We start from the raw sequence: 22629 nt of genomic DNA, 5'->3' as shown, positions 1-22629 counted from the left end.
TTGCAGTGATAGAAGTAATTTCATAAATCAGGTTCTAGGTGTGATAGCAGCAGCGGGTGATGCCTTCAGAGCTGATGTAGTGCCTCCAGGGGACTGGGTGTGGTGCCAGTGTCTCACGGATGACATCTCCCTCTGCTGGGAGCTACCCCCTGTAGGTTGTCTTCGTTATTACACCAGTGTGTGATGGATGTGTAACCTTCATCTATATCAGAACCTAAGCACCATTGGAGTAGTAAGCATCAGCTAGAAATGGGGCCTGCAGTACACTAGATGGTGACATTCCCAGTTGGGCACTGGTCCTCCTGACTACACTCAGAGGGTCCACCTCTCCACAGCTTAGTCTGGATTCACATATGTCCATTCATCTGGAGTCATCCTAGAAGGAACACTAAAGGCTGCAAACTGGATCTTTTGCATCCAAGGTCCAATCTGTTGGTTGATAGAGGGGAAATGTGGGACAGCCATGGACTTGTGGCTTAGTTTCCTTCAAGTGCAGTTTTGCTGGCTCATAAAATGCTGCATTCAACTGTTTGTGACCCAGCACCTGTTCACCAGAGGACAACTATGTGGGATCACCGAACATAGGTGAACTTGGCCTTGGCTGGACTGTGTTGTCCGCTGTGCATGGCTTTCTTTCTCTCCTTATACATACGGCACCAACGCTAAGACATTTGGTGGTCAAATGCGGCCACCTAATATGATTTATATAACTTTACCAACACAATTAACACTGGTCGGGGCTTGTCTAAGAAGGGGTGCACTCACAATGGGCGCGTGTGCTTTCTCCTGAATGTGGACACCACCATTACTGGTCCTATGATATCAATAAAACACAACAAGGACTACAAAAACACTGGGGTATTTATTACGGCTTTGGTACAGATTGAGCTGAATGGACAGACGGGGTCTCAACCCTTTCGAGTACTTTGGTATGATAGGCGGATAACAAGGCTTTGGGGTCCGGGGGGATCTGCTTTACTTCCTGCCCTTCATGTTTTTACAGTAGTAGTCATTACAGGCAATGGTTAGACCGGCAATAAGGGAGAAGAAGCTATGAAAGCTGACACGTCCGTCCCGACACTGATCCAGATCCTTCATAATCTTATCCACGGCCAGGGGGTCATTCTGGTTCTAAAAAGGAAGAGATAGAGAGACCGGGTTAAGTGAGGGGAAGGAAGCCTGGTGTAATGTCTACTGAGGGGAACAATACTGAACGCCAAATACCAACTTCTATATAGAATGAATCTCCATAACCTGCTGAGCGACTATGGATATACATTACTTATCCTGTACTGATCCTGAGTTATATTCTGTATTATACCCCAGAGCTGTACTCACTATTCTGCTGGTGAGGTCACTGTGTACATACATTACATTACTTATCCTGTACTGATCCTGAGTTATATCCTGTATTCCTGAGCTGTACTCACTATTCTGCTGGTGAGGTCACTGTGTACATACAATTATTATCCTGTAATGATCCTGAGTTATATCCTGTATTATACTCCAGAGCTGTACTCACTATTCTGCTGGTAAGGTCACTGTGTATATACATTACTTATCCTGTACTGATCCTGAGTTATATCCTGTATTATAACAGTAAATATGGAGAGGTTCTTGTCTAGCTATTCACCAATGAAGACCCGATCTGCCCAACTGACACCTATACCCACGGTGCCTAAATAGGGAATTAATACAAAAATATGTGGCTCAGGGTCATGGATATTTAACCAATAAACAGTTTATTAAAAGTAAATTATACACAATTATATAATATGACCTGCAGCTCACAGGGCCCTTGTGAGTCATCTGGGTCACCTCTTAATCAATAAAATACTATTCAGATTATTGGAAATGTAAAAAATATATAAAAGATAATAGACTGATATAACATGTGACCATACACCTAATAGAACTAGTCCAAGTATTCCAAGTAGCAAGTTCTGTGCAAAAAATACTCAGCTGGTACGCGTAACAAGCAGACTTGAGGATAGTAATCCATTAGTATCCTCAGAGGTTATATGCAATGTATGCAGTACGTTCAATTGCAATGGATGTTGGATATAGGTGAGGAAAATGTACCTTCCTGTAATGCTGGTCTTAATCCAGGATCGCAGTGCTGGGTACAGTGGGCTCCGGCTCGGTGGACTGCAGGGCCTCAGTAGTAAAGGAAGCTTTATGCTTTGATTGACAGGCAAATATCCCTTAGTTAACGAAGTCAATAAGTGCCAAATAGGGCACGGTGGTGGTCACAGATATCAGTATATCATAGGCTGGACGTGTTTCAGGGCCCCAATAGGTCCTTTCCTCAGCAGCATGATAAAAATGCAACATGTTGGACCTATGGGGGTCCTGAAACGTGTCCAGCCTATGATATACTGATATCTGTGACCAGCACCAGTACCCCATTGTGTCCTATTTGGCACTTATTTAGGTAAGGGATATTTGCCTGTCAATCAAAGCATCGGCAAGCGCACTTAACGTACACGAGGACGCCGCCGAGTGTACCAGCTTCCTTTACTACTGAAGCGCTGCAGTCCACCAAGCCGGAGCCCACTGTACCCAGCACTGCGATTCCGTGAGACGGCCGAGTCTCCAGCATCGCTCGCTCTTGCAAGGAGAGGCAGGACAGAGGATTAAGACCAGCGTTACAGGAAGGTACATTTTTCTCACCTATATCCAACATCCTAGGTTAGGACCTCTCTAGGTTAGGGCCCTGGGGTTTGTGTAAAGAGGACTGTCCCTTTAACTGTTATAGAGTCCTATGGATTGGGCAGATCTCCGTGTTGATTAGCACCACCTATGGCCCCCCCAGTCTCATACCCACCTTCAGAAACTCGGGGAACTCCTTGTCCATGAGTTTATGGAGATCCTCCTTGGTCATGTAGCTCTTGTCCCCAGCGTATTTATGGAATGTGAACATCAGGGTCTCCATCGCCTGCTCCAGCTCAGAAGGAACCATGATAGCTGGGAGTTCTGGGGTCCTGCAAGAGAAGACGAGACCTGTTACTGCCGGTCACCCCAAGACGCCCAGGATGGCTACGTACATCATGTGAGGGGTTAACAGCGCTGACTCCAGGCTGATACATTGTAACAAACAGGAGAGCTATCTGCTGATGATGTGTCCACCACACTGAGGATTGTCTAGACTGGAAACAATTGTAACAAACCTTCAGCTGGGGGAAGGATCTGTACAGGTCTACAGCCTCTCAAAAGAACTTCAGTCACTGACAAAAAGCAGAGATCTGGATAAATCGAATCTGCTAGAAAAATGCAGAACGTTCCATTATACATGATCAAGGGGGGGGGGGGGGGGCACTGTAATCTGCTGCAATAAAACAATGGGTCAGTCCATAGATCAGTCCACCCAGCATTCCCTGCATTCCATGAGGCACTTGGGGCCCAGAGTCTCCTCCCCAGCTGCCCATGCCTTTATACAGCTGCCCACGTCTTTATACAGCTGCCCACGGCTTCATACAGCTTCCCACATTTTCATACAGGCTCCCACGTCTTCATACAGGTGCCCATTTCTTCATACAGAAGCCCATGCCTTTATACAGATGCCCACGTCTTCAAACAGATGCCCATATCTGCATACAGCTGCCCAAGTCTTCATACAGATGCCCACGGCTTCACACAATTGTCCACATCGTCATACTACAAACCATGTCTTCATACAGCTGCCCATGTTATCATACAGATGTCCACATCTTCAGATGCCCATGTCTTCCTACAGCTGTCCAAGTCTTCATACAGATGCCCACGGCATCACACAACTGCCCACATCGTAATACAGCTGCCCACATCGTCATACTTCAGCCCATGTCTTCATACAGATGCCCATGTCTCCATACAGATGCCCACATCATCATACAGCTTCTCACGTCGTCATACAGCTTCTCACGTCGTCATACAGATGCCCACGTCGTCATACAAATGCCCACGTCTACATACAGTTGCCCACTTCTTCATACAGCTGCCCAAGTCTTCATGCAGCAGATACAAAAGAAATGAGAAAGTAGAGAGACAAGTGAAGGCGCAGTTATTGACTCTCCTGCATCTCTGGGATTAGATTCAGGAATGTCAGGAACTCTGCTCACCACACCCATTATACAGACACCTACAGCACCTTCATCACCCGGGAGATGGTTATAGGGAGAGGAAGATGGGTACACCCTGCCCATCACCCTTTATACAGACAGCTACATCACTTTCATGACCCGAGAGATGGTCTTAGGGAGAAGAAGATGGGTGCGCTGTCCATCACATATCATACAGACAGCTGCAGCACCTTCATGACTCAAGAGATGGTCTTAGGGAGAAGAAGATGGGTGCACTCTGTCCATCACATATCATACAGACAGCGACAGCACCTTCATGATCCGGGAGATGGTCATAAGAAGAGGAAGATGGGTGCATCCTACCCATCATACAGCTACAGCACCTTCATTACCTGGGAGATGGTTATAGGGAGAAGAAGATGGGTGCACACTACCCATCATACAGACAGCTACAGCACCTTCATGACTCGGGAGATGGTTATAGGGAGAAGAAGATGGGTGCACACTACCCATCATACAGACAGCTACAGCACCTTCATGACTCGGGAGATGGTTATAGGGAGAAGAAGATGGGTGCACGCTGTCCATCACATATCATACAGACAGCTGCAACACCTGAGCACATTAAAGACCAAAGAGCTGGTCATAGGAAGATGGGGACCCTTCTCATCTCCCATCATACAGAGAGCTACAGCACCTGAGCACATTCATGACCTGGGAGCTGGTCATAGGAAGATGGGGACACCCTTCTCATCTCCCATCATACAGAGAGCTACAGCACCTGAGCACATTCATGACCTGGGAGCTGGTCATTGGAAGATGGGGACACCCTTCTCATCTCCCATCATACAGAGAGCTACAGCACCTGAGCACATTCATGACCTGGGAGCTGGTCATAGGAAGATGGGGACACCCTTCTCATCTCCCATCATACAGAGAGCTACAGCACCTGAGCACATTCATGACCTGGGAGCTGGTCATAGGAAGATGGGGACACCCTTCTCATCTCCCATCATACAGAGAGCTACAGCACCTGAGCACATTCATGACCTGGGAGCTGGTCATAGGAAGATGGGGACACCCTTCTCATCTCCCATCATACAGAGAGCTACAGCACCTGAGCACATTCATGACCTGGGAGCTGGTCATAGGAAGATGGGGACACCCTTCTCATCTCCCATCATACAGAGAGCTACAGCACCTGAGCACATTCATGACCTGGGAGCTGGTCATAGGAAGATGGGGACACCCTTCTCATCTCCCATCATACAGAGAGCTACAGCACCTGAGCACATTCATGACCTGGGAGCTGGTCATAGGAAGATGGGGACACCCTTCTCATCTCCCATCATACAGAGAGCTACAGCACCTGAGCACATTCATGACCTGGGAGCTGGTCATAGGAAGATGGGGACACCCTTCTCATCTCCCATCATACAGAGAGCTACAGCACCTGAGCACATTCATGACCTGGGAGCTGGTCATAGGAAGATGGGGACACCCTTCTCATCTCCCATCATACAGAGAGCTACAGCACCTGAGCACATTCATTACCCAAGGGCTGGTTATAGTGAGAGAAAGATAGGTTCATCCTGCCCATCACCCATCATACAACCAGCTACAGCACCTTCATCATCCTGGAGCTGGTCTTAGGGAGAGAAAGATGGGTACACCCTGCCCATCACCCATCAGGCCATTCAGGGTCTGTGGACATTTGGATAGAGGACTGTCCCTGTGGACTTCTCACAGCTGAAGGTCTGTTCAAGTATTGACAATAAACACCAGTAATCTTTAGGCTTCCCTGCAGTCTTATCACTTGTTTACAAGGTCGCCTTTGTCTCCTGAGTATGGGGGTGGGGTCCCTGAGAACTGGGTGAGACTCTCGGATCACCTCTCATGAACCTACCTGAATAGATTAGAGATTCCCTGATATGGTGTTATTACCAGATGTTATGACAGCAGCTGGAGGGGAAGGCAGGACTACATCGGGGATGATGGGTGTGGTAGTGTGGAAAGAATGGCAGCACAATCTGATTCCAGTAAAATGTCTCAGCAGTCGCTCGAGTAAGCCTGTCCATGAATGAATGATTGTGAGGGTGAACGGGTGTTGCCCATCAGGTGTGTGTGGTACATCCTGTTGGTAACACACGGAGTGTACACGGCCATACAGTGAACATGCCACCATGTCCTACCGCGCCTTACCAAGAAGGGGTCATGAAAAGGCATTGGAGGGGAAAACTCCCGTCTGTACTTAGGGTAGCGAAACCTAAACCACAATGGGGGCCCTTTTGATCCTATCTCTCCTGAGTGCACAGGTCACACCCCTCAGCATTCACCTCCAACCTCACACAGCGTTATTCTATCATCTTCTATTTGTGCCAGAACGTGTCCCAAATTAGGATAAAGGGCGAGGCTGAGGTGTGGAATCAAGGCTTGTTTCTAGCACGGGTGAGGAAAATGGGTGCGCCCCTCAGATGACAGGGCCCTGGCACCCTGCTGTATGCTGGACTCCTGACCCAGGGCTCACAATGGTTATCCATGAACCTTCCCCCTCACCAGAATCAGATATGTATCCCCGAGTACACTGTATCCCCTCAGTACACTGTATCCCCTCAGTACACTGTATCTCCTGAGTACACTGTATCCCCTTAGTACACTGTATCCCCTGAGTACACTGTATCCCCTGAGTACACTGTATCCCCCTCAGTACACTGTATCCCCTGAGTACACTGTATCCCCTGAGTACACTGTATCCCCTTAGTACACTGTATCCCCTGAGTACACTGTATCCCCTCAGTACACTGTATCCCCCTCAGTACACTGTATCCCCCTCAGTACACTGTATCCCCTCAGTACACTGTATCCCCCTCAGTACACTGTATCCCCTCAGTACACTGTATCCCCCTCAGTACACTGTATCCCCTCAGTACACTGTATCCCCTCAGTACACTGTATCCCCTGAGTACACTGTATCCCCTGAGTACACTGTATCCCCTGAGTACACTGTATCCCCTCAGTACACTGTATCCCCTGAGTACACTGTATCCCCTGAGTACACTGTATCCCCTTAGTACACTGTATCCCCTGAGTACACTGTATCCCCCTCAGTACACTGTATCCCCCTCAGTACACTGTATCCCCTCAGTACACTGTATCCCCTCAGTACACTGTATCCCCTCAGTACACTGTATCCCCCCCATGTTACGCTGTACCATCCCCGCCATTACATTATATCCCCCCTTTGTCAGAACTAGTATATGCAAGAAAGGAGACAATTTCCTGTATCAACCAATCAGATTCCAACTTTCATTTTTACACCATAGAAAAGAGATGATGTGTATCTATTCCATTCCTGATACCAGGGGCCCCTCCTGTCTGTAGGTTATATTGTACCTTATACCAGGGGCCCCTCCTGTCTGTAGGTTATATTGTACCTTATATTTAGGGCCCCTCCTGTCTGTAGGTTACATTGTACCTTATACCAGGGGCCCCTCCTGTCTGTAGGTTACATTGTACCTTATATTAGGGGCCCCTCCTGTCTGTAGGTTACATTGTACCTTATATTAGGGGCCCCTCCTCTCTGTAGGTTACATTGTACCTTATATTAGGGGCCCCTCCTTCTGTAGGTTACATTGTACCTTATACCAGGGCCCCTCCTGTCTGTAGGTTACATTGTACCTTATACCAGGGGCCCCTCCTGTCTGTAGGTTACATTGTACCTTATACCAGGGGCCCTTCCTGTCTGTAGGTTACATTGTACCTTATACCAGGGGCCCCTCCTGTCTGTAGGTTACATTGTACCTTATACCAGGGGCCCTTCCTGTCTGTAGGTTACATTGTACCTTATACCAGGGGCCCCTCCTGTCTGTAGGTTACATTGTACCTTATACCAGGGGCCCTTCCTGTCTGTAGGTTACATTGTATCTTATACCAGGGGCCCCTCCTGTCTGTAGGTTATATTGTACCCTATATTAGAGGCCCCCCCTGTCTGTAGGTTACATTGTACCTTATACCAGGGGCCCTTCCTGTCTGTAGGTTACATTGTACCTTATACTAGGGCCCCCCCCCTGTCTGTAGGTTACATTGTACCTTATACCAGGGGCCCTTCCTGTCTGTAGGTTACATTGTACCTTATACTAGGGCCCCCCCCCCCCTGTCTGTAGGTTACATTGTATCTTATATTAGGGGCCCCTCCTGTCTGTAGATTACATTGTACCTTATACCAGGGGCCCCTCCTGTCTGTAGGTTACATTCCCATTAGCTGTTTGGCCCCATCATTACAGGCCATGTATGAAATCTCCGGTGTGCAGGGTTAGTGCGTGCCTGACACTGCTGGCGCTCCCCATATGTGATGTGAATAGATTGCCAGCTCTTGGGGCGGCAGCTGTATGTGATGTGAATAGATTGTCAGCTCTTGGGGTGTGAGACATAAATAGATTGTCAGTTCTTGGGGCAGCAGCTGTATGTGGTGTGAATAGATTGTCAGTTCTTGGGGCAGCAGCTGTATGTGATGTGAATAGATTGCCAGCTCTTGGGGTGTGAGACATAAATAGATTGTCAGTTCTTGGGGCAGCAGCTGTATGTGGTGTGAATAGATTGTCAGTTCTTGGGGCAGCAGCTGTATGTGGTGTGAATAGATTGTCAGTTCTTGGGGCAGCAGCTGTATGTGGTGTGGCCTTACCTGGTGCAGCGTGTAGTCGGCTGTGGTCCTGGTGGGTAGAGTGCAGAGTACACTGTGTGTCTGTGCTGATCCCCGCTGGCAGGACCTCCCCTGTGCTGCTGGCCCAGCCCTGTAATGTGAAGCCGCCTGATCCTGAGTCACTGCCCTGCCCTCCTGGCACCCTCTTCACTTTCCTCTTCCAGGAATGTCTCTTCCTCCCTCTCTGAGGATGGGGCAGAGTGAGCCTGGACCTCTTCACTGGAACAGCAAACAAGGGAGTGTCCTGTCTCCTGTGCTGATTTGTTACAATGTGTCAGTCCAGACTGTGTAGAGGATGGTCTAGACTGGATACAATTGTAATAAACTGTGTGAACAGGAGTCCATGACAGGATAAGTCACTGACACCTCTCAAGAAGGTGCATTACAGAGACCATATGGTCCTTGGCCTTTCCCCTCTTCTGTTATATGGTCCCCAACCCATCCCTCTACTGTTGTATGGTCCCCAGCCTTTCTCCTCTTCTGTTGTATGGTCCCCGGCCATGCTCCTCTTCTGTTGTATTGTCCCCATCCCTCTACTGTTGTATGGTCCTCGGCCTTGCCCCTCTTCTGTTGTATGGTCCCCATCCCTCTACTGTTATATGGTCCCCGGCCTTGCCCCTCTACTGTTGTATGGTCCCCAGCCTCGCTCCTCTTCTGTTGTATGGTCCTGGGCCTCGCTCCTCTTCTGTTGTATGGTCCCCGGCCTCGCTCCTCTTCTGTTGTATGGTCCCCGGCCTTCCTCCTCTTCTGTTGTATGGTCCCCGGCCTCGCTCCTCTTCTGTTGTATGGTCCCTGGCCTCGCTCCTCTTCTGTTGTATGGTCCCTGGCCTCGCTCCTCTTCTGTTGTATGATCCCCGTCCTCGCTCCTCTTCTGTTGTATGATCCCCGTCCTCGCTCCTCTTCTGTTGTATGGACCCCTCGCTCCTCTTCTGTTGTATGGACCCCGGCCTCGCTCCTCTTCTGTTGTATGGTCCCTGGCCCTGCTGCTCTTCTGTTGTATGGACCCCGGCCTCGCTCTTCTTCTGTTGTTTGATCCCCAGCCTCGCTCCTCTTCTGTTGTATGGTCCCCTCGCTCCTCTTCTGTTGTATGGTCCCCATCCCATCCCTCTTCTGTTGTATGGTCCTGGGCCTCGCTCCTCTTCTGTTGTATGGTCCCCGGCCTTTCTCCTCTTCTGTTGTATGGTCCCCGGCCTCGCTCCTCTTCTGTTGTATGGTCCCTGGCCTCGCTCCTCTTCTGTTGTATGGTCCCTGGCCTCGCTCCTCTTCTGTTGTATGGTCCCTGGCCTCGCTCCTCTTCTGTTGTATGGTCCCTGGCCTCGCTCCTCTTCTGTTGTATGATCCCCGTCCTCGCTCCTCTTCTGTTGTATGATCCCCGTCCTCGCTCCTCTTCTGTTGTATGGACCCCTCGCTCCTCTTCTGTTGTATGGACCCTGGCCTCGCTCCTCTTCTGTTGTATGGTCCCTGGCCCTGCTACTCTTCTGTTGTATGGTCCCCGGCCTCGCTCTTCTTCTGTTGTATGATCCCCAGCCTCGCTCCTCTTCTGTTGTATGGTCCCCTCGCTCCTCTTCTGTTGTATGGTCCCCATCCCATCCCTCTTCTGTTGTATGGTTCCCGGCCTCGCTCCTCTTCTGTTGTATGGTTCCCGGCCTCGCTCCTCTTCTGTTGTATGGTCCCTGGCCTTTCTCCTCTTCTGTTGTATGGTCCCCGGCCTCGTTCCTCTTCTGTTGTATGGTCCCTGGCCTCTATGTGTGATTGATAGATGTGTGTGTGGTAGATGGATGTGTGATGACTGCAGCTCAACCTTACGTCCTAACAGCATCACAGTGCATTCAGTAGAGTTCCCTTACCATATGCTTACTCTACGTATGGCCCTGCTTCACTTTGCTCCACTTATTCGAGAAAAAGCAGTGATGGGTCGATCACAAAGTCTCTTCAGAGAGATGGGTCTGATCCTGGATTGGGCAGAGAGGAACCTCACCCATCTAACAGCATTTCATATTCGGGAATCTGTCAACATGATTGCCGATCACCTGAGGACTTCCTACTGGAGAGTGGGCTCTCCACCCGGACATATTCAAAGAACTTACACTCAGGTGGGGTCTCCAAGAGATGGATTTCATGGCCATGAGATTCATCACCAAGGTGGAGAGGTTCTGCTCTCTTTATAGGGAGGACAATCTGGTGGAAATAGATGCTCTGTCAATCCCATGGAGGTTCAGCCTGGCCTACATCTTCCCTCCAATTTTCTTCATTCCGAACTCCTTCCGATGAATCAGTGAGAATTTTGGAGGCTTCCCCAGAGCGAGCACTAGTGTTGGGACACTAATCTGATCTGCTTGAATCTTCAAATGTTCAACCTGACATCCTGGAGGTTGATCAGTCCCTTCCACTGTAAGAAGGGCTTTTCTAATACGGTCTTGAGGACTCCATTAACAGCTTATGCAAGAATTTGGAGAAAGTTCCAATCATGGTTCATCAAGAATCAAGTCCTTGGATTGGATCCACCTATTACAAAAATTCTACATTTCCTTCAAGATGGCCTTGATAAAGGTTTATCCTCATCTGCCATCTCGGCCTATTTAAATAATCCATTGTCCCAAGACCTCCTTGTCAAGAGATTCCTGAAAGGAGCCTCAGAATTAAAACCTACTGTTATTCAACCAATCCCAGAATTGGTTTGGTCGGTTGTACTCAAGGGGCTATCTTTTCGCCTTTTACGCCCATGGAGGACATGGACCTGAAGTTTGTCGCTATGAAAATAACTTTTCTTCATCGGCAAAAAGAATCAGTGAATTGCAGGCACTCTCTGCTTATGAATCCTATACCAAGTTCCTTCCGGGCTTTTGTGCAGAGGTACCCACATTCCAGAATATAAATGAAGTTCTCTCTCTTCCGGTACTGGCTCCATGTCCATGCTCTGATGTAGAAAGAGGCTTACATCGCCTCAATATCTCAAGATGTGTCCAGATCTACCAAGATAGATCTAAGGAGTTTAGCAAGGACTAAAACTTACTCATTCTTTTTTTCAGGGGCCCGGAACGGGCACAAAACCTCAAAACGTTCCATCAGTATATGGATCAAAGAAGTAGTTGGGGGCTACACCAGCCTGTTAGTGTAAAAAAATAAAAATGTTTACCCTAACATGCTGGTGTTGCCCCATACTTTTCATTTTCACAAGAGGTAAAAGGAGAAAAAGTCCCCCAAAATTTATAACGCAATTTCTCCCGAGTACGGAAATACCCCATATGTGGCCCTAAACTGTTTCCTTGAAATACGACAGGGCTCCAGAGAGAGAGAGAGAGCGCCATGCGCATTTGAGGCGTAAATTAGGAGTTTGCAATAGGGGCGGACCCGGATACAAGGACGGGGCTTGTCTCCACCAAAACCCAATGGCAGTGTTTCCCAAACAGGGTGCCTCCAGCTGTTGCAAAACTCCCAGCCTGCCAGGACAGTCAATGGCTATTCGGCAATACTGGGAGTTGTTGTTTTGCAACAGCTGGAGGCTCCGTTTAGGAAACACTGCCACATGAGACGTTTTTCATTTTTTATTGTACGGAAATACCCCATATGTGAGCGTAAAATGCTCTACGGGCGCACAAAAAGGCTCAGGAGTGAGAGCGCACCATGTACATTTGAGGCCTAAATTGGTGATTTGCACAGGGGTGGCTGCTGGTTACAGTGGTTCTGACATGAACGCAAAAAAAAAAAAAACACCCACATGTGACCCCATTTTGGAAACTACACCCCTCACGGAACATAACAAGGGGTATAGTGAGCCTTAACACTCCACAGGTGTTTGAAGAATTTTTGTTAAAGTTGGATGTGAAAATAAATAAAATAAAAAAATTCCCCTGAAATGCTGGTGTTACCCCAAATTTTTCATTTTTATAAGGTAAATAGGAAAAAGTCCCCCAAAATTTGTAACCCCATTTCTTCTGAGTAAGGAAATACCCCATATGTGGATGTTAAGTGGTCTGCGGGCGAACTACAGTGCTCAAAAGAGAAGGAGCGCCATTGGGCTTTTGGAGAGAGAATTAGGCTGGAATTGAAGGCCATGTGTGTTTACAAAGCCCCCCGTGGTGCCACAACAATGGACCCCCCCACACGTGACCCCATTTTGGAAACTAAACCCCTCATGGAATGTAATAAGGGGTGCAGTGAGCATTTACACCCCACAGATGTCTGACAGATTTTTTCGAAATTGAATAACATTTTTCATTTGCACAGATCACTGTTCCAAAGATCTGTCAAACGCCAGTGGGGTGTAAATGCTCACTGCACCCCTTATTACCACTAACAAAGTAGAATATGTCACGAAAAAACAATCTTGGAATCAAATTTATATGTAAAAGCATCACAGAGTTATTAATGCTTAAAGTGACAGAGGTCAGATAAAAAAAAAATGCTCCCGTCCTTAGGGTCATAATGGGCTCCGTCCCCAAGGGGTTAAAGGGGTATTCCGCTCATAGACATTTTATCCCCTATCCAAAGGATAGGGGGATAAGAGGTCTAATCGCAGGGGTCCCGCCGCGGGCCGTGCCCCCCCCCCATTCTGTGCCGGGTGCTTCTCCAGTCTCTGGGTTTCCAAGACGGAGACGTGACGTCACGCCATGCCCCCTAGACATGAATGGAGGGGGTGTGACTCCAACCCAGCGTTTCTGAGACTGGAGCAGTACCTGGCCCAGACACCCGGATCAGAAATATTTGGATAGGGGATAAGATGTCTAAGGGCGGAATACCCCTTTAATAATTTGTTTTTTCCTTAGTCCCAACTGGAGATGAGCGAAGTTACAGTGATTCGATTCGTCACGAACCTCGCGGCTCGGCGGTTGCTGACTCTATCCTGTATAAATTAGTTCAGTTTTCAGGTGCTCCGGTGGCTGGAGACTCTCTCCTAGGACTGTATCCACCTTTTCCAGTCACCGGAGCACCTGAAAAGCTGAACTAATTTTTGCAGGATAAAGTCAGTAACTGCCGAGAAGTTCGTGATGAATTGAATTACTGTAACTTGGCTCATCTCTAGTCCCAATAGCAGCACACAAGTGTCCCTCCCTAAGAAGTATGTTAACTTGTATTTTGTTTTTACTTTTATATAACACATGGGATTGAGGGTGATCACCACTTTATTGGGGTGATTGGGGGTGAAAATTTAATTTAATACATTTCCATCGTTATGTTGGACTAAGGGGGAAATTTTTCGTACAAATTAAACAATTCTACCAGGCTGAGCAGCTCTGTGCATTGAGCCCCATCTGCTGGTGTTTTCGGGTACTGCAGTTCTGCTGTCTGGCCGAATGATACTTTTTACCCATATCTTTTGCTTCAACATACTCGCATATAATATGTTTCTGTTCTGTTTTACACCAAATGAATGTGTGATATTAATGCCGCGGCACAGGAACCCCTTTTTTATAGTAATCACTTACATGGATTATCCTACCGTTAAGTGTTATCCCCAATTACTTGAGGGGCACCTGGCCTCTGTTCTCACAATCATGGAGATCCCGGTGATCGGAGCCGATCCGCTGATTATCCCCGTCCTATGGAGAGCTGGTAGATTATAATCTTGGCAGAATCCCCTTTAATCTAATGTGTAAAATCCTAAGTGGTCACTCTCAATGTAAGTGTCTGCCATGTCATGTTGGGGAGTAATCCATGCCACCCCTTACCCATGTGATAGTCCGCCTCTAAGCTTCTCTACCATTTATCCATGTGACGGTCCACTTTTAATCTTCTCCACCTCTTACCCATATGACTGTCCACTTCTAAGCTCCTTCACCCCTTACCCATGTGACTGTCCACGTCTAAGCTCCTCCACCCCTTACCCATGTGACTGTCCACTTCTAAGCTCCTTCACCCCTTACCCATGTGACTGTCCACTTCTAAGCTTCTCCACCCCTTACCCATGTGACTGTCCACGTCTAAGCTCCTTCACCCCTTACCCATGTGACTGTCCACTTCTAAGCTCCTTCACCCCTTACCCATGTGATGGTCCACTTCTAAGCTCCTTCACCCCTTACCCATGTGACTGTCCACTTCTAAGCTCCTTCACCCCTTACCCATGTGATGGTCCACTTCTAAGCTCCTCCACCCCTTACCCATGTGACTGTCCACTTCTAAGCTCCTCCACCCCTTACCCATGTGACTGTCCACTTCTAAGCTCCTCCACCCCTTACCCATGTGACTGTCCACTTCTAAGCTCCTCCACCCCTTACCCATGTGATGGTCCACTTCTAAGCTCCTCCACCCCTTACCCATGTGACTGTCCACTTCTAAGCTTCTTCACCCCATACCCATGTGACGGTCCACTTCTAAGCTTCTTCACCCCTTACCCATGTGATGGTCCACTTATAAGCTCTTCAACCCCTTACCCATGTGCCAAAAAATAGTACTAATAGTATAAAAAGAGAGGCAGTCCTGCTAGGCTAGGTAAGATTAAAAGATATATGGTCAAAAATTAGAAAGAAGAGAAAACGTGTCTAAAATAGCATAAAATAATGACATTTATTTAGTAAATGATGTGAGGTCTGCGGCAGGGCCCTTTTCGCAGACTGGTCACTAGATAAAATGTCTACAATGATATAAAATACTAAAATTATAAAATATAAACAGTGATATTGCACTTCAACAATTGGACAATGAGACAATGAGTGCGGCAATGGGACAATGCAAACAGTATCTGTTTAGTTATACTGTAAAGTCATATTATAGGAGCCGGGATTAATCCAGATGAAAGTGCATGGCAAAAAAAGTTAATACAAAAGGGCTATTTTTAGTAGCGCTGGAGCCTCCCAGATTGGGGCCCACTATAAATGTTTTTAGGTGCAGAGATACAGGCGATGCCCCCTCTACCCTGGCGGCACGGGGACTGAATGCAAGAGGGCAATCGCTATACAGTTCAGGCACCTTGTGCCTCTTACCGGCTACAGTGTGCACGGTCAGATGTTTGCGGATGTGCTTGCGATCCGGATGCACGTCCCTCTGTCCCGGCGGCACAGGAGAAATGTAGGAGGGTTGATAGGATCCGGTGCTTGGGGTCGGAGATGATGGCTGGGAAGCAGCGTGTGGCACGTCTCTACCCCGACGGCACGGGGAGCAGTTGAGAGGGTAGGTGAGGACCGGCAATGCGGTAACGATTGTCTCAGATGATGTGCAGGGTTTTCTTAACACCAGACGCGTTTTGGGGAGCTGCATCCCCTTTTTCAATGGTGGAGGTTCAGGAAGACTGTATGGCCCCATACCCCCATACAGTCTTCCTGAACCTCCACCATTGAAAAAGGGGATGCAGCTCCCCAAAACGCATCTGGTGTTAAGACAACCTTGCACATCATCTGAGACAATCGTTACCGCATTGCCACGCGCTGCTTCCCAGCCATCATCTCCGACCCCCAGCACCAGATCCTATCACCCCTCCTACATTTCTCCCGTGCCACTGGGACAGAGGGACGTGCATCCGAATCGCAAGCACATCCGCAAACATCTGACCGTGCACACTGTAGCCGGTAAGAGGCACAAAGTGCCTGAACTGTATAGCGATTGCCCTCTTGCATTCAGTCCCCGTGCCGCCAGGGTAGAGGGGGCATCGCCTGTATCTCTGCACCTAAAAACGTTTATAGTGGGCCCCAATCTGGGAGGCTCCAGCGCTACTAAAAATAGCCCTATTGGATTATTAACTTTTTTTGCCATGCACTTTCATCTGGATTAATCCCGGCTCCTATAATATGACTTTACAGTATAACTAAACAGATACTCTGGTGTGGTGCTGTGCGGCGTCCGTTGCTGCCGTGGCGCCGTGTCTGCGGGGAGGTGCGACCCATAGACTGGTTTGAGTGGCATTGGGGCCGCTCTGCCGGTGGGTCTAAACCCACCCCCCCGTCGGCACTGGTGTAGCGGCGGTGGTGGTCACCGCCCAGTGCTACGCCATTTTTTGCTAGGGACCCACTCTAAATAGGTGGCCTTGACGTGGCGAGTGGGCTTGTACTTTTTGATCAAAAATGTATACTAACAACCTGTTAGTTTTTGATATTATGCTGAGAAGCAATCAGATCATTATACAAGATTGTAGATGTGCACCATGTCTGTTTTCCACCCGAATTCACTAAACAGATACTGTTTGCACTGTCCCATTGCCCCACTTTCATTGTCTCATTGTCCAATTGTTGAAGTGCAATATCACTGTTTATATTTTATAATTTTAGTATTTTATATCATTGTAGACATTTTATCTTGTGACCAGTCTGCGACAAGGGCCCTGCCGCAGACCTCACATCATTTCTAAATAAATGTCATTATTTTATTCTATTTTAGACACGTTTTCTCTTTCTCTTCTTTCTGATTTTTGACCATATATCTTTTACTCTTACCTAGCCTAGCAGGACTGCCTCCTTTTTATACTATCTAGGGAAAAATTTGATCACCTGGAGGACTTGTTGTGTGGAGCATATTTTGTGGTCATAGAGGAAGGGAGACTGCAGCTGCATCCCCCTCCTCACACAGAATGCAGTCTCACAGACACAGAGGAAGTGAGACTGCCGCTGCAATCCCCTCCTCTCACAAAGAATTAAGTCTCACAGACACAATGGAAGAGAAGCTGAATCGACATCTCCATCCTTTAAACACAGAATGCTGTCTCACTGGCACAGAAGAGGAACTGCAGCTGCATCCCCTCACATAGCACGCATTCTCACAGACACAGAATAAAAGAAACTGCAGCTGCACACCTCTCCTCTTACACAGCGTACAGTCTCACAGACACAGAAGAGAACCTGCAGTTGCATCCCCCTCCTCTTATCCAGCATGCAATCTCACAGACACAGAAGAAGAGAAACTGCAGCTGCACCTGCCTCCTCTCACACATCATGCAGTCTCACAGACACAGAGGGAAAGAAGCTGCATCCTCCTCCTCTCACACAGCATGCAGCCTCACAGACACAGAAGAGAAACTGCAGCTTCACCCCCTCCTCACAAACAGCATGTGGTCTCACAGACACAGAAGATGGAGCTGGAGCTGGTACAGTATGATACTAGACAGATTTATAGATCGCCGGACCCATCAGATATTTATTCCATACGATCAGGTTATAGCGCGGTGTCTAAGAGTGGAGCAGGTTATAAGCGTTGTACTTGGTGATCATAAATTGTCTTTGGAAGCTAAAGAATTCTTTGTGGTTCAGCTCGCCATCTTTATCCTCATCCATGGAAGCCAGTGTCCTCTCCACGATGTCCGGGTCTTTACCCTGGTGATGGGTGAACAGAGCTGTTAGGCATACTGGTCAGTGAACACATACTGTCACTACGTAATATACCGTCAATATATAATATATACCATCAATATGGACACGCAAGTATAACTTTCTATATTACTATTGCACGGATTCCTCAACATACGATGGATTCAAGTAACGATGGCTCATTTGGAACGAATTACATCGTATGTTGAGGGATCACTGTATATACCATCAATATATAATATATACCATCAATATATACCGTCAATACATAATATATACGGTCAACATGTAATATACCGTCAATTTGTAATGTACAGTCAATATGCCATACACTGCACACTCATTCTGTATTACCTCATATACTCCAGTTATAGTCAAAGCTGCATGATATGTTTTCCTCCAGTCACACCCAGAGCTGCTCTCACACCCAGAGATTGGCGCACAGTTCAGCCCAGTGTCCGCTCTATAGAGGACAACGCACAGAAAATCAGCAGAATTGTAAATGCTGCTCTGGAGGTGACTAGAGGAAGTTCTGTAAAGCTTCCCCTGGCGTACAGTTCTGTAGGGGGCGCTCACCTCTATGTATTTTGGCATTTCCACCGTCAGATACTCCTGGAATTCCCTGAAGTTTATGGTGAGGGGGTCTCCCTCCATCTTGGCGTACTTGTTGTAGTTGTTCACCATGTCGTGTATGATCCTCTCCAGCCAGGGGGTCTTATTCTTCTGTACAGAGGGGAGCAGGAAATTAATAAATCTGCTGCCCCACAGCAGAACTCCTAATGGCCCCTCACAGACCCCCGATTTACTTCCCACCTCACTGGAGCGTTGACCCGGCTTACTTCCCTCCTCACTGACCCAGGTTTACTGCCCCCCTGACTGACACAAGCTCACTTCCCCCGCCCCCCTCACTGACCCCGGCTTACTGCCCCCCTCACTGCCCCCCCTTACTGAGCGCTGACCCCGGCTTACTGCCCCCCGGTTTACTGCCCCCTTCACTGACCCCGGCTTACTGACCCCGCGCTTACTGCCCCCCTCACTGAGCGCTGACCCCGTTTTATTGCCCCCCGGTTTACTGCCCCCTCACTTACTGACCCCCGGCTCACTGCCCCCCTCACTGACTGCCTGCTTACTGCCCCCCTCACTGAGCGCTGACTCCAGATTACTTCACCCCTCACTGACTCTGGCTAACTGACCCCCATTTTACTGGCCCCCTTACTGAACGCTGACCCCGGATTACTGCCCCCCCCCCCTCACTGATCCTGGCTTACTGCCCCCCCTCACTGCCCCCAGATTATTGCCCCCCTCACTTACCCCAGATTACTGCTCCCCTCACTGACCCCAGATTACTGCCCTCCCCCCTCACTGACCCCGGCTCACTGCCCCCCTCACTGACCCCCCTGCTTACTGCCCCCCCTCACTGAGCGCTGACCCCGGATTACTGCACCCCTCACTGACTCTGGCTAACTGACCCCCATTTTACTGGCCCCCTTACTGAACGCTGACCCCGATTACTGCCCCCCTCATCGACCCCAGTTTACTGCCCCCCCCTCACTGATCCCGGCTTACTGCCCCCCTCACTGAGTGCTGACCCACTCACTGACCCTGGATTACTGCCCCTCTCACTTACCCTGGTTTACTCCCCCCTCACTGACGCCGGATTACTGCCCCCCCTCACTGACCCCAGATTACTGCCCTCTCCCCCTCACTGACCCCAGATTACTGCCCTCCCCCTCACTGACCCAGATTACTGCCCTCCCCCTCACTGACCCCAGATTACTGCCCTCCCCCCTCACTGACCCCAGATTACTGCCCTCCCCCCTCACTGACTCCCAGATTACTGCCCTCCCCCCTCACTGACCCCAGATTACTGCCCTCCCCCTCACTGACCCCAGATTACTGCCCTCCCCCTCACTGACCCCAGATTACTGTTCCCCCCCACTGACCCCGGTTTACTGTCCCCCTTCACTGACCCTGGTTTACTGCCCCCCTTCACTGACCCTGGTTTACTGCCCCCCCTCACTGACCCCGGCTTACTGCCTCCTCACTGAGCGCTGCCCTCGAATTACTGCCCCCCTCACCGACCCCTGCTTTACTGCCCCCTCCCCCCCCCCTCACTGACCCCGGGTTACTGCCCCCCCCCCCACCACTGTCCTGGGTTTACTGACCCCCTCACTGACCCCAGATTACTGCTACCCTCACTGACCCGGGTTTACTGCCCCTCTCACTGAATGCTGACCCCAGATTACTGCCCCCCCCTCACTGACCATGGTTTACTGCCCCCTTCACTGACCCCAGATTACTGCTCCCCTCACTGACCCCGGCTTCCTGCCCCCCTTCGCTGACCCTGTTTACTGCCCCCACCCCCCCCCACTGAGCGCTGTCCCGGATTACTGCCCCCCTCACCGACCCCCGTCTTACTGCGCCCCCCCCTCACTGACCCAGTCTTACTGCCCCCCCCCCCCCCCTCACTGACCCAGGCTTACTACCCCCCACTGACCTGGGTTTACTGCCCCCCCCCTCACTGACCCCAGATTACTGCTCCCCTCACTGACCCCGGTTTACTGCCCTCCCTCACTGACCCCCATCTTACTGCCCCTTGACTCACTGCCCCCCTTACTGAGCCCCGGCTCACTGCTCCCTCCCCCCCCCCCCTCACTGAGCCCCTGATTACTGCCCCCCTCACTGACCCCAGATTACTGCTACCCTCACTGACCCAGGTTCACTGCCCCTCTCACTGAATACTGACCACAGATTACTGCCCCCCTCACTGACCCCAGATTACTGCCCCCCCCACTGACCTGGGTTTACTGCTCCCCTCACTGACCCCGGCTTACTGCCCCCCTCACTGACCCGGGTTTACTGCCCCCCTCACTGAGTGCTGACCCTGGATTACTGCCCCCCCCTCACTGACCCTGGTTTACTGCCCCCCCCTTACTGCCCCCGGCTCATTGCTCCCCTCACTGAGTGCTGACCCCATACTACCTCTCCCCTCACTGACCCCTGGCTCACTGCGCCCCGGTTTACTGCCCCCTTCAGTGACCCCGGATCACTGTCCCCCTCACTGACCCAGGTTTACTGCCCCCCCTCACTGAGTGCTGACCCCAGATTACTGCCCCCCCCCCCTCACTGACCCCAGATTACTGCCCCCCTCACTGAGTGCTGACCCCGGATTACTTCTCCCTTTACTGACCCCCTCACTGACCCCATCTTACTGCCCCCCTCATTGAGCGCTGACCCCACCTCAATGCCCCCCAGATCACTGCCCCCCTTAACTGGGCCCCCGGCTTACTACCCCTCCTCACTGAGCGCTGACCCCAGACTACTGCCCCCCTCACTGAGCCCCGGTTTACTGACCCCCACACTGAGCCCCGGTTTACTGACCCCCACACTGAGCCCCGGTTTACTGACCCCCACATTACATATTTGGGCAGCATTGCGGAATATGTTGGCGTAATATAAGATAGTGTATTCCAGCAGGGCGTACAGAGAGCTCCCCTAGTGGTGTCTGCAGACATTACAGGGTCTCTGTGGAGGAAGTGCAGCTATTGTTTTTTGTTGTCTGCTGGGCCAAGGTAGGGGGCGCTGCTCATGGGGGCCATCAAAAAGATACTGAGAAATCCCTGCACCCAATGTATCACACATAAGGGACTTAGATACATGCCTCAGCAGACAGTGTCACACGTGCTGGGATTAGATACATGCCTCAGCAGACAGTGTCACACGTGCTGGGATTAGATACATGCCTCAGCATACAGTATCACACGTGCTGGGATTAGATACATGCCTCAGCAGACAGTGTCACACATTATGGGATTAGATACAGAGGCTCCACATACAGTATTGAACATTGAAGCTTAGATACAGCGGTTTAGCAGGCAGTATTACACAGATAGTGTATAAACACTCAGATACGCTGAGTCCGACATGTATCCTCCTGTCCAGGTGATGGGGTACAGGATCCTACAGGTCAGGTACACTCTATATTACAATATTAATTCTTTACCTTACAGGTCACAGGGCAGCAGCACAGACAGAGGACAGCGACAATCTGCAGAACATCGCATACTCGGGAGGCCGCCGCCGCCGCCTGCAGGGAGAGAGTGGGGGTCATTGTCAGAGGAGGAGGAGAGACTGGGGGAGAATAACAGAGACTTACCATGATGGAGGGAGCCAGGTAAGATGTGTCCAGGACCAGAGAGGGAGAATATAAGAGGAAGGCCACACCCAACCCCCGCCCCTGTATACTCTATATACCTGTACATTGCAAGATCATACAACTCTATATATAATACATCCACTGTAACCACTTCATACCAGGGACACCCCACAAGACCGGCCTCTCTGGAGAGGATCTGACCCCGGAGTCTAGACTCTACACACCACTATCCGGTCCTGGTCACAGTCGCTCTCATCCTTACATTCTGTTTTCTACATTATCTGAGAACTGACTAGTCACATGACTCCTGCTATATCTCCCTCCAAACATGTCACCTCATAGGACATCATACTTTGCCAGCCTTGGCCCGATGCCTCGAAATCTTCTGTGTCTGGATAATACTCTGGTTCCTCCTGCTTTGTTCTTATTACAGGGGCCCCCACCCTGGGCCGGTCTCGTAGTCATTACACATCTCTATGTGGG

The 22629-nt window shown here is 49.7% G+C and overlaps 2 protein-coding genes across 3 annotated transcripts; both read right to left on the bottom strand.

The window, feature by feature from the left end:
- Positions 1-843: 843 nt before the first annotated feature.
- Positions 844-8900, bottom strand: S100A10 (S100 calcium binding protein A10). The gene is made up of 3 exons (XM_056547328.1): positions 8743-8900; positions 2828-2984; positions 844-1131 (listed from the first exon to the last, which is right to left on the bottom strand). The coding sequence occupies exons 2-3, from the start codon at positions 2960-2962 to the stop codon at positions 976-978; spliced, it is 291 nt and encodes a 96-aa protein (XP_056403303.1). The 5' UTR covers positions 2963-2984; positions 8743-8900; the 3' UTR covers positions 844-975.
- An 8826-nt stretch (positions 8901-17726) lies between these two features.
- LOC130295956 (protein S100-A11-like) lies at positions 17727-22491 on the bottom strand. 2 transcript variants are annotated; one of them, XM_056547324.1, is made up of 4 exons: positions 22147-22491; positions 21994-22077; positions 18567-18713; positions 17727-17996 (listed from the first exon to the last, which is right to left on the bottom strand). In XM_056547324.1, exons 1-4 carry the CDS (start codon positions 22147-22149, stop codon positions 17853-17855), a joined length of 378 nt encoding a protein of 125 aa, XP_056403299.1. In that variant the 5' UTR covers positions 22150-22491; the 3' UTR covers positions 17727-17852. The 2 variants fall into 2 exon arrangements, with proteins under 2 accessions (XP_056403299.1, XP_056403298.1); XM_056547323.1 differs by having other exon boundaries at positions 21994-22162.
- Between the last annotated feature and the right edge of the window lie 138 nt (positions 22492-22629).

The sequence above is a fragment of the Hyla sarda genome, chromosome 11 (genome assembly GCF_029499605.1).
Source record: "Hyla sarda isolate aHylSar1 chromosome 11, aHylSar1.hap1, whole genome shotgun sequence".
NCBI classification, from domain to species: Eukaryota; Metazoa; Chordata; class Amphibia; order Anura; family Hylidae; genus Hyla; species Hyla sarda.
The sequence above is the reverse complement of the archived record's forward strand: the minus strand, read 5'-3'. Positions and strand labels throughout refer to the sequence as shown.